Source organism: Bos taurus, chromosome 24 (genome assembly GCF_002263795.3).
Source record: "Bos taurus isolate L1 Dominette 01449 registration number 42190680 breed Hereford chromosome 24, ARS-UCD2.0, whole genome shotgun sequence".
Lineage (NCBI taxonomy): Eukaryota > Metazoa > Chordata > Mammalia > Artiodactyla > Bovidae > Bos > Bos taurus.
Window position 1 is genome coordinate 60,638,068 of NC_037351.1, and position 12,055 is coordinate 60,650,122.

Below are 12,055 nucleotides of genomic sequence, written 5' to 3' on the forward strand. Positions count from 1 at the left end.
CTCACACATAGATGATCTTTTGATGTCTAACAAAGCACAAAGTAAACCCCATTCAGAAAGTATAGTCTCTTTTACAATTGGTACTGTAACATTTCGATATCTATATACCTCCAAAAATGAACTTTGAACCATACCTCACACCATACACAAAAAGTCATTCAAATGGATCATGGATTTAAATGTAAATTCTAAAGCCATAAGGCTCCTAGAAGAAAACATGGAAAAATTCATTGCAACCCTGGAAGGCAGGCCAAGATTTCTTATATATGACACCAGAAGTATGGTGTTCTTCATCAGATATTTGTTCTCATCAAAGTCAATAGCTTCTACTCTTTGAAAGCAACTCTAAACAAATGAAAAGATGAGCCATAGATTAGGTAAAATATTTCAAGTAACATATCTGATAAAGAATTTCTATCCAGAATATTTAAAGAATTCTATAAAATTAATAATAAAAAAAGACCCAATTTTTAAAAGAATGGACAAAAAATTTATATAGATGATTTTATAACAAACATATATACATAATTTATAAAAAATATAGATGATTTATAACAAAGAACCTATATGGATATCAAATAAGCACATGAAAAAAGATGTTCTACATCTTTAGTCATTAGGTAGATAAAAATTAAGTCACAATGAAATCCCATAGCACACTTATTAGAATGTTTAACTGAGACTGTACCAAGTCTTGGCAAAGATGTGGAGTAAGTAGAAATATCATCATTGCTCATGGGAATCCAAAATGGTACAGTCACTTTGGAACATTTTTTAGCAAGCTATTTTAAAAAAATTAAAACCTTCACCACCTATATGACTTGATCATTCTGTTTCTAGATATTACAGTCCAAGAGAAGTGAAGGGAGATGTTCATACCAAGACTCCTACGCAGTGTTCACACCAACTTTATTTGTAATAGCTGACATTAGGGAGACAACCCAAGTATCCAAAAGCAGGCAGTTGAATAAAAAATTCTGATGTATCGTTACATCAAATGCTAACTCAGCAATAAAAAAAAATGAACCTCTGACAGATGCAACATAGATTACTCTGAAAATCAATAATCTGGATGAAAGAAACCAGGCAAATAGAGTACTTGCTGTATGCTTCCACTTATATAAAATGCTAAGAAACATAAACCTGTAACAGTGATGGAAAACAGAGCAGTATTTTGCCTAGGAACGGGGCATACGTGAGGAAAAAGGGGGAAGTTTTGCAAGCGGCCGGTCAAACTCTAGGGAGTGAGCAAGTTCATCTTTTTTTTTTCCATAGCTTTGGTGTTTAATCTTTTTTCTTTTTTTTCTCTGCTTTATTTGTTTATGTTTGGCTGTGCTGGGCCGTCATTGCTGCTCTGACTTTTCGCTCTTTGCAGCGAGTGGGGACTACTCTTCAGTCGCAAAACTCGGACTCTGGGGGTGTGGGCTCCAGTAGTTGCAGAACATGGGCTCAGTAATTACAACTCCCAGGCCTGAGATCAAACAGGCTCAGTAGCTGTGGCACACAGGCTTAGTTGCTCCATGACAAGTGTGATCTTCCCAGATCAGGGATCGAACCTGTGTCTCCTGCATTGGTAGGCAGATTCTTTACCACTGAGCCACCAGGGAAGCCCCCAAGTTCATCTTCTTGATTGCAGTGGTCTCTTCAGGTGTGTAGTCAGATGTCAAAACTTAGCAGATGGCACATTTTAAGTTAGCTTGTGGATTTAAGACTTCCCTGGTGGCTCAGATGGTAAAAGTGTCTGCCTACAATGCGGGAGACCCAGGATCGATCCCTGGGTTGGGAATATCTCCTGGAAAAGGAAATGGGAACCCACTCCAGTATTCTTGCCTGGAGAATCCCATGGACAGAGGAGCCTGGCGGGCTACAGTCCCTGGGGTCGCAAAGAGTCAGATTTAAATTGTGCCGTTTGTTACTTATTAACTATATACCCCAATAAAGCTATTTTACAAAGGGCAGTGCAAGTGCTCCTCAGTTCCTTCTTCTTTAGCCACTGGATGCTGCTCGGTGGTATCTCACCCGACCTTAAAGCAGCTCTGTCCTAGGGCCCTCACAGCTTTCACATTTCGCCTCTGGCTAAAAGGTAAGACTTTTTACCTGAATTTATCTTTGATCATTTATCTTAGTGGCCTGGTTTTATCTTAATGGCTCTGAGATTACCTAAGATTATCCCTGACTAGCCTATAATCTTCTGGAGGCTAAACGAATCTCTTGTTCATCTCTGTGCCTGCGTGTATAGTAGCACTCGGTACATACTTACTGATAGTACTCTTACATTCTTATCTGCATATAATCATTATCTTACTGTTTTTTGGTTCCCTCTTGCCAGTTCTTCCCTTTACTTCCTATCCTTCCTTTCTGTGGTGCTATGTGAAATTTTCTTATTATAAATAAAGTCTTTATTTTCAGCTTCTCTCTGAATATCCCTTTTTGTTTGTTTTTTTAAATTTTATAAATGCATTATTTTTTAATTCTTTGGTTGTGGTGGGTCTTTGTTGTTGCACGCGGGCTTCTTCTAGTTGTGGCGAGCTGGGTCACTGTTCATTCTGGGGTGCATGGGTTCCTCACTCCTTGGTTCCTCTTGTTGCGGAGCACAGGCTCTAGGTGCGCAGGTTTCTGTAGTTGCGGGTGGCAGGCTCAGCCGTTGTAGCCCTCGCGTTCTAGAGCTTGCCCTCAGTAGTTCCAAGGCATGTGGAATCTTCCCGGACCAGGGACGAAACCCAGGTCCCCTACATTGGCAGGCAGGCTCTCATCCACTGTGCTGCTAGGGAAGTCCAGAATATCCTTCTTGCTGTAAAGAAAGCTTGTCTCTCCACTGAGTACCCTGTTTCCCTTATTTTCCAAGTATGAGGTGGGGGTGCATCTCACACTCCTAGACACTTCCTGACTCCCAGGATGTTATTCACCGGGCACATACACTTTGACATTATCACACAATTATGTTGAGTTTTCAAGATAGTAGCAATAAGGAAAAGATACATCTCAAAAATGCAGGATAAAACCACCACGTAGATTTTTTTATGTTACTGTTTTTTATCTTTTAGGATTTTGAACTATGGGATGACGTAGGATTAAATATTCCAAAACCTCCAGACTTACTGCAACTCTACCGAGATTTTGGAAATCATCAAGTAACTGGGAAAGACCTTGTGGACGTGGCCAGTGGTGTAGATGAAGACGAATTAGAAGCTCTGACACCAGTTTTAGGCAACCTTCCTTCAACCCTTGAAACTCCTCAGACTGTAGAGGTGAGAGGTATTAATAATCAAGTCCACAAAAAGTGTTTAAGCCATGTAAAAGCAGACTATGAGATGTTGAGTTTCTGTTTTTCTCCCATTTTGATTTTAGAACTCCTTGCTAGTACAGAAATTAGAAGATAAAATTAGTTTATTAAATAGTGAGAAATGGTCTTTGATGGAACAAATCAGAAGACTTGAAAGGTTAGTACTTAATCATCATTTCTATAAAACCTCTTAAAATTATTAAAGAAATTGACAAATTATATAAACATATAAGATAATATTTCAGTTGTAAGGCATAATTTTTCATATTCTAATACTTCTGGGGAAAAAAATCTTATAATTGTGTATATACTTAATGTGTTCTTCACTGCCAAAAGTTGTTAATCACTGTAATAATCATAAAATCATATATGTCTTAGAACCAAGGAGTAAGATATTTTTTACTTTTTTCAGGTTGTATCAGTAGTAATAAAGGAACTTCTTCGTGCTAGTGTTATACATATTTTCCATTCATTATTTCATTTAATTCTTATACTCATGATGTGGGTTAGATGGAATTTTCCACATCTCACACACGAAGAAGGCTAAGTGATAATCCAAAGCATAGTTTATAAAAATATTTTTATGTTTTGTTGTAAGAGTTTGTGGCTACATTTCTATATGAAGCATCAATATCTGTGGTACAGAAAAGATTAATTAGTTGCCAAATCACTTTCTATTAATATGTTATACTTTTAAATCATTAAACCCAGTATGAGGTTTATGCTATTGCCAAAGTCTTAAAAAATACAATTTTCTTCTCTAATAATTTGTCTTTCTTTTACAGTGAAATGGACTTCCTCAAAAATGAACACTTTGCCAGCCCTGTAGTTTGTGACTCTGTTCAGCCTTCTTTGGATCAGTCTCCCCACAAAGACTCTGAAGACAGTGGACAGAATTCAGTTATAAATAGTTTGGACAAGGGAGAAAACAAGGATGTCCATCTTTCAAAATCAGATGAAGTTGATTCTACTGTTCCTAAAGAGACTTTCCCGCATTCTTTCCCCAGGAGAGAAAGAGAAGGAATACCATCTTCTTCTCCATCAAGTAAAAACACAGTCCATTTTGATAAACCCAATAGGTTAGTATGTGTCCTGTGTTTTGAAATGCATCTTTCAGCTATTTAGTACATTCTCAAACTAGAAGAGTTTCAGTTGTTATTTTGCATATCAGATACATGAATTTTTATGTGTCTGGCATGAACTTAACACATAGCAGAGTCCACATCACTGTGAAAAATCACAAGTAATTACTAAGTTAAATTGTGTTGCAGAGAAGTAGACCATGAGTGAACTAGGTCCTGTTTTAGCTCAGTGCTTAAACCCATAAACAACATGCATGCTCTCTGGGCTGTATTGTACCCAGTGCTTTTACCTTCTCTGTGTTCTACAATCATTATCAGATTCAGTAGAAAGTTTTGATATTAAATAGTTGCCTTTACTAAAAAGGTGATTAGTTCTTGATCTTAGTCCTTTTTTCTGTTTCTGCTTCCATTAGTAACATTGTGTCATTAATATTATCTTAATTCATTTAATTTTTATTGAATCACAATGATTGAACTTAGATGAGCAAAGCAGGGTCCCTTGCCCATCATGATTATGTTTTCTAGTAGAGGAGACAAAAAGTGTTTACATTATAATGTGGAAAAAGAATATTCTCTGAGAGTGGAATATTTATTGAGTTCTTTTTATATATCAGACACAGTTCTAAACGCTTTACATATGCTAGCTTAGTTAATCCTCACACACACCCTGTGATGCATTCTGAGCCAGTCATACTTCCTCCTCCTAATAAATGGAGGAGTATTATAGCAAGTGTTGGGATGTAATAGGAAAGCATGACTAATTTGTTTTAGACTTAAAGGTACTCATTATTAGTGAGAAGTATTTGATTTTTTTTTTCCAAAGCAAACTTTTTGACTCATATGCCACAACTTTGTGTGTGGTTGTGTGTGTGTGTGTATGTGTAGGTATTATGAGGGGGTCACAGGATTGAAATAGACATGGCCCAGTCTTCAAAGTGCATTTAATCTAATATGGTTAAGATATAGTCATAAAAATAATGCAGTGGCATTTATAGTAGTCCCATATGTCTCCTCTATACCCCACAGCCACTCTCAGGAGAAAGATGATTGTTAAATTTGTCCAGCTAACTTGTTTAGCTCTTAACTGTGTGTCAGGCAATGTCAATGAAGAGTTTGAAGTTTAAAGAAGAGTGAAAGTGTTAGTTGCTTGTCATGTCTGACTCTCTGGGACCCCATGCACTGTAGCCTGCCAGTCTTCTAGCTGCTGCTGCTGGCAAGTCACTTCAGTCGTGTCCAACTCTGTGCGACCCCGGCAGCCCACCAGGCTCCCCCGTCCCTGGGATTCTCCAGACAAGAATACTGGAGTGGGTTGCCATTTCCTTCTTCAATGTATGAAAGTGAAAAGTGAAAGTGAAGTCACTCAGTCGTGTCTGACTCCTAGCGACCCCATGGACTGCAGCCCACCAGGTTCCTCCGTCCATGGCATTTTCCAGGCAAGAGTACTGGAGTGGGGTGCCATTGCCTTCTCTAAATGAAGCCACTAGAGGAGCCCAAATGAAGAGTATAATAACAGTAACCAAACATATGGTACCCTTCGGTTACAGACTTTACAGTATGAGAGAGACTGTCAGGCAATTATAATATTGTAAAACGTAGTAATATAAGAGAAGTTCAGCTTGCTTGGGGAACACACAATCAGGGTACCTAACCTAGTCGTCAGAGTAGGAAAGATTTCAGGGAAGAAGTATTTTCTAACTTTATACCTAATGAGTAAGAAGTGAACCAGGCCAAGAGATAAGAGGAAGTCTTCCCACTAAAAGGGACTAATAGGAGCAGAAGAACACTGCACTTGGAAGCAAGAAAGGGTTTATGAAGACCGAAGCAAAGCATGCAGATGAGAAGACAACAGAAGGGGAAGTCGGAGAATTAAGCTGAGACCAAGTCACATAAGCTGTGTTAACTCATTTTAGAGACTTGGAACATGATGGTATCTAAGTTTTAAAAGAAGGTAGGGAAAACCACTAGACCATTCAAGTATGAACTAAATCAAATCCCTTATAATATACAGTATAAGTGGGAAATAGATTTAAGGGACTAGATCTGATAGTGTCTGATGAACTATGGACAGAGGTTCCTGACATTGTACAGGAGACGGAGCAAGACCATCCCTAAGAAAAAGAAATGCAAAATGACTCTCTGGGGAGGCCTTATAAATAGCTGTGAAAAACAAAGGAGAAGAGGAAAGATATACCCATTTGAATGCAGAGTTCCAAAGAATAGCAAGGAGAGATAAGAAAGCCTTCCTCAATGATCAGCGCAAAGAAATAGAGGAAAACAATAGAATGGGAAAGACCAGAGAACTCTTCAAGAAAATTGGAGTTTCCAAGGGAACATTTCATGCAAAGATGGGCTCAATGAAGGACAGAAATGGTATGGGCCTAACAAAAGCAGAAGATATTAAGAAGAGGTGGCAAGAATACATGGAAGAACTGTACAAAAAAGATCTTCATGACCCAGATGATCACTATGGTGTGATCACTCACCTAGAGCCAGACATCCTAGAATGTGAAGTCAAGTGGGCCTTAGGAAGCATCACTGTGAAGAAAGCTAGTGGAGGTGATGGAATTCCAGTTGAGCTATTTCAAATCCTAAAGGATGATGCTGTGAAAGTGCTGCACTCAATATGCCAGCAAATTTGGAAAACTCAGCAGTGGCCACAGGACTGGAAAAGGTCAGTTTTCATTCCAATCCCAAAGAAAGGCAATGCCAAAGAATGCTCAAACTACCGCACAATTGCTCTCATCTCACACGCTAGTAAAGTAATGCTCAAAATTCTCCAAGCCAGGCTTCAACAATATGTGAACTGTGAACTTCAGATGTTCAAGCTGGTTTTAGAAAAGGCAGAGAAACCAGAGATCAAATTGCCAACATCCTCTGGATCATGGAAAAAGCAAGAGAGTTCCAGAAAAGCATATATTTCTGCTTTACTGACTATGCCAAAGCCTTTGACTTGTGGATCACAATCAACTGTGGAAAATTCTGAAAGAGATAGGAATACCAGACCACCTGACCTGCCTCTTAAACCTGTATGCAGGTTAGGAAGCAACAGTTAGAACTGGACATGGAACAACAGACTGGTTCCAATTAGGAAAAGGAGTACTTCACGGCTGTATATTGTCACCCTGCTTATTTAACTTATATGCAGAGTACATCATGAAAAACACTTGGCTGGAGGAAGCACAATCTGGAATCAAGATTGCCGGGAGAAATATCAATAACCTCAGATATGCAGATGACACCACCCTTATGGCAGAAAGTGAAGAACTAAAGAATCTCTTGATGAAGGTAAAAGAAGAGAGTGGAAAAGTTGGCTTAAAGCTCAACATTCAGAAAACTAAGATCGTGGCATCTGGTCCCATCACTTCATGGCAAATAGATGTGGAAACAGTGGCAAACTTTATTTTTGGGGGGTTCCCAAATCACTGCAAATGGTGATTGCAGCCATGAAATTAAAAGACGCTTACTCTTTGGAAGGAAAGTTATGACCAACCTAGACAGCATATTAAAAAGCAGAGACATTACTTTGCCAACAAAGGTCCATCTAGTCAAGGCTATGGTTTTTCCAGTAGTCATGTAGGCATGTGAGAGTTGGATTATAAAGAAAGCTGAGCCCCGAAGAATTGATGCTTTTGAACTGTGGTGTTGGAGAAGACTCTTGAGAGTTCCTTGGACAGCAAGGAGATCCAACCAGTCTATCCTAAAGGAGATCAGTCCTGAGTGTTCATTGGAAGGACTGGTGTTGAAGCTGAAACTGCAATACTTTGGCCTCCTGATGTGAAGAGCTGACTCAATGGAAAAGACACTGATGCTGGGAAAGATTAAAGGCAGGAGGAGAAGGGGACGACGAAGGATGAGATGGTTGGATGGCATTACTGACTCAATGGACATGAGTTTGAGTAAACTCTGGGAGTTGGTGATGGACAGGGAGGCCTGGCGTGCTGCAGTCCATGGGGTCGCAAAGAGTTGGGCATGACTGAGCGACTGAACTGAACTGAAGTTTTAGAAAGAGTCCTCTAGAGTAGTGGTAATTAGAGGGTAGCAAGAACCGAAACTCGTGGGATATCTGTTGGAAGAGTCCAAGAAAGAAATGGTGGAATTTCCTGTATTGGAAAGACGTAGATAGATTTGTAAGATAGTTAGAAGGTAAAAAAAATTGATTGGATTAGGAGGTTAAAACTAAGGGAAGGATAAAGGCTTTCTGGCTTGGGCAGTTAGATGCCTTGTAGCTCCCTCCGCTGAAAGATTAGGGGAGTGGGGACATAATGAGCAAACAGGCTTCAGCTTTGACACACTAAGTCCATAATCAGGTGCTCCTGAGGGCTACTTTGTGGTGTATACTAAATAACCTTTGTTATGTAACCTTAGATGTGATGTCACCCCTTCTCTTTGTAGATTGAGCACATAAAATACAACCCATAGTTACAATATTATGAATACTATTACATAGAGACCAGTGTTATTTTACAAATATAAATGTTTTAACCTTCTTTATTAAACATAAATAGGCTAATATTTTCAATTACAAAAAATCCTTCATTTAAAATATATGTGAACATTGAATGAGCCTCTCCTTCATTTATTTTTAATTTTTTATTCTTTTATGAGGGTTCCTAACATTGAGGGTTATCATTATCATGATACAGATCTGCAAAACTTCTCAGCAACATACCAGGTTAGCCTTTGCAGCCACCCTTTACCTTTCTGGGACCATAGAGAATTAGGGAAGGGGGGAAAAAAATCCTCATTTCAGGTTTTGCAAACACTTTCTGTAGTCATTGACCTGCCATACAACTTCAGGTTTAATCTATTAACATTTATAAGACATTCATTCACATAATATCAGCTCCTTTAAGCTCAGCTGCTGCTGCTAAGTCGCTTCGGTCGTGTCCGACTCTGTGCGACCCCATAGACGGCAGCCCACCAGGCCCCGCCGTCCCTGGGATTCTCCAGGCAAGAACACTGAAGTGGGTTGCCATTTCCTCCTCCAATGCATGAAAGTGAAAAGTGAAAGTGAAGTCGCTCAGTCGTGCCCGCTGTTGCTATTCCTTTTTCCCTGTATGATTCTCCAGTGAAGTGACCTTAAATCTTTTGTGGCTAAGAAATTCAAACATGTGTGAGGTAGGATTCAAGTAATGATGGGAATTAAAACCTGCAACTTAGTTTCTCCTTAAACGCCAGTTTAACTATTCGATATTGTCCCATTTTCCATCATTGTTTTCTTCTAGGAAGTTGTCTCCTGCTTTCCATCAAGCACTACTCTCTTTCTGTCGAATGTCAGCAGATAGTCGTTTAGGATCAGAGGTAAGTTATACCAGATTCCTGCAACTTTCTTAAAACATTCCGTTTTTCTTCTTAGCATTTTACCCAAAAAATAATTGTAATACAACTCTGTTTCAAGTAAAAAAATCTAAGAAATAATTCCAAAGTTTTCTGCTTTCAAGCAAAGTAGTTGATTATTTTTATCTTTGGATTAAAGCTCTGTTTAGTAAGACAGTGACTCTATACAGTATAGTTTTAATTTTTTATGTCTACCAACCTACAATTATATGCCTCTTTATGGTGTAATTTAGAAAACCAAGTCAGGTGTATATATTATTTATAACTTCAGTTATTTTTAGATTACTCCATTTTTAATTTCTCTAGGATTGATTGTCTTTGATTGCAGAGTAAATTGTCTCTCAGATTTCTTTTCATCAAGTCCTTTGTAACTGTTATTGCAGGCTTATCTTAAAAGGGTATTTTTTTCTCCTTTCTTTATACTTCTCCCTTTCTATTAATACCTTTCTTGCGGTTGGTTCCACGTCACCTCTTCTGAGCGTCTGTCCCACGGTGTTGTTAACAATCTGGAGCTAGAGAATGGTTTGGATGCAGTCTGCAGTTCTCATTGTAAGACTCGGGCAGCCCCCATGGACTTCCCCTTGCATGTGTTTTCATTATACAAGCTTCTCTTTCGCCTTAACCAAAGATCGTGACTTTGTGGGTACCTTTCCCCCCAGAACAAAGATTAAAAGCCATTGAGGCTGCCCCAGTCCTGTGTTATCGCTATTTGTTCCCAGAACTGAAGCCTAGTAAGCCTCCTTGTCTGCTCCCTTGCTTCTTCCTAGTGTTTTAAATCCTTTTCTGGTCTACAAAAATGTCTGTCCTGTTTGGAATCTCAGGTTGTTCTTGTTTTTGTTTTCCTCCTCATAAATTGTCCTTTTGAATGTGTGTTTGAAACAGAAGTGACAGGGTCCAGACCGTAGCCGTGAAGCCCCGTCGCGCACACGGCCCTCCAGCGCAGCCTTGACTAACCCTGTGGTCTTCCAGGTGTCTCGGATTGCGGACAGTGAGGCGAGCGTCATGCTGATGCTGGGGCGCTGCCTGCCGCACATCGTCCCTAACGTGCTGCTGGCCAAGAGAGAGGTGAGACCCAGAGAAGTACTGTCGTCCCTAGACCATCATGTTGTCCATTTTTCGTCATTTTGAAGTTTAGTGTTATATTTTTATTTTGTTAAAGTCTATTACTTGCAATCATATTCTTACTTTTGTGCATGCATCTCTGCTCCTAGAGAATGGTTTTACACCTCTGTCAGGTGAGTTCAGTAAAACTGCATGGATTCATGTTTTCCAATTTTGCTTAAAGCATCATTAGCTTCTGCAACACTAACTATTACTGTAGGTCCATCTACGTGCCGTGAACACTGTCCGTTCTCTGCATCACCAGTTACCTAGTTTATTTGATCTCTCTCTATATATGATACGTGTGACTTGCCTACAGAAGTAGACAGTCTTGGGATTGAACATTAATAGGGACTAATAATATAACTCTTTTCTTGTACTTGTAGTTACCTCTTATTAGTGTTAGTTTTATTGTATTTGTTTGGCAGTAGATAGACTTGTCTTAGAATAGGATAGTTATAATATTGTCTGCAATAACTTTTGAGAGTATCTTTTTCATTTTTCTTGTAGCTAACCTGTTGTTGACAGATGCTTTAAATGTCTAAAATAGAGTAGCAGATTTATTTTGGTACACATTGCCTATGTTATAAGCCATAAATACTATAGAAAGTATTCTTTAGAGTTATATTTCGTCATTAAAAGATTAAGGAAAAATTATCTGTAATCTCATTTAAATAGTGAATGATTTATTTGCAAACAAGTTTATTTATTTGAATTATTCAATTTATGAAATCAATTTGCAATTCACAAATTTTTTAAATAGGTTAAGAATATTATTGAACGTGTCCTACAAGTTTTCTTTTGTTATCCTCTTAATCTTTACCACTGGTTTTAATCATAATTCATGGGACCTACAGTATGATAGGTACACAGTGCATTGGCAAAACCCATATGAGAGCTTATCCTTAATTATCTGTTTAGCACAAGAAATTTGTACTGATCCTCAAGAAAACATATATGTAGAGCTTTAGTAATTCTTATACCTATAGGTATTTTTAATTTAAAAATGATAAACATGACTGTTTTCTTACTGATGGTTTTATTTTACCTAACATTTAAGAATGGTTGTGTGAGATATTAAGAAGTGAAAATTTTCTGTGTCTTGAAGGATCAGTGTCCAATTTCAGATTGTTTTGCAGTTCTGCCTGGCAGAATGGTGTTTGAGCTTCTTTTTCCTTTTTCAGCTTGTAACATATTCTGTGCAGTGCATTAATGTTTGCATCCCTTTTACTATGTTTCCTTAAGATAATAT

At 38.5% G+C, this 12,055-nt stretch overlaps 1 protein-coding gene across 5 annotated transcripts in view; it reads left to right on the forward strand.

The window, feature by feature from the left end:
- Positions 1–12,055, forward strand: part of RELCH (RAB11 binding and LisH domain, coiled-coil and HEAT repeat containing) — a 114,346-nt gene that overhangs the window by 36,391 nt on the left and 65,900 nt on the right. For 3 of the 5 annotated variants that reach the window (XM_005224364.5, XM_059881108.1, XM_005224370.4), the window contains exons 6-11: positions 3,045–3,248; positions 3,349–3,440; positions 4,069–4,362; positions 9,591–9,666; positions 10,672–10,767; positions 10,914–10,937. In XM_005224364.5, the coding sequence (XP_005224421.1) occupies positions 3,045–3,248; positions 3,349–3,440; positions 4,069–4,362; positions 9,591–9,666; positions 10,672–10,767; positions 10,914–10,937 (786 nt within the window). The remainder of the gene's footprint in view (positions 1–3,044; positions 3,249–3,348; positions 3,441–4,068; positions 4,363–9,590; positions 9,667–10,671; positions 10,768–10,913; positions 10,938–12,055) is intronic. The other 2 variants (XM_005224366.5, XM_002697785.7) reach the window with 1 other exon arrangement.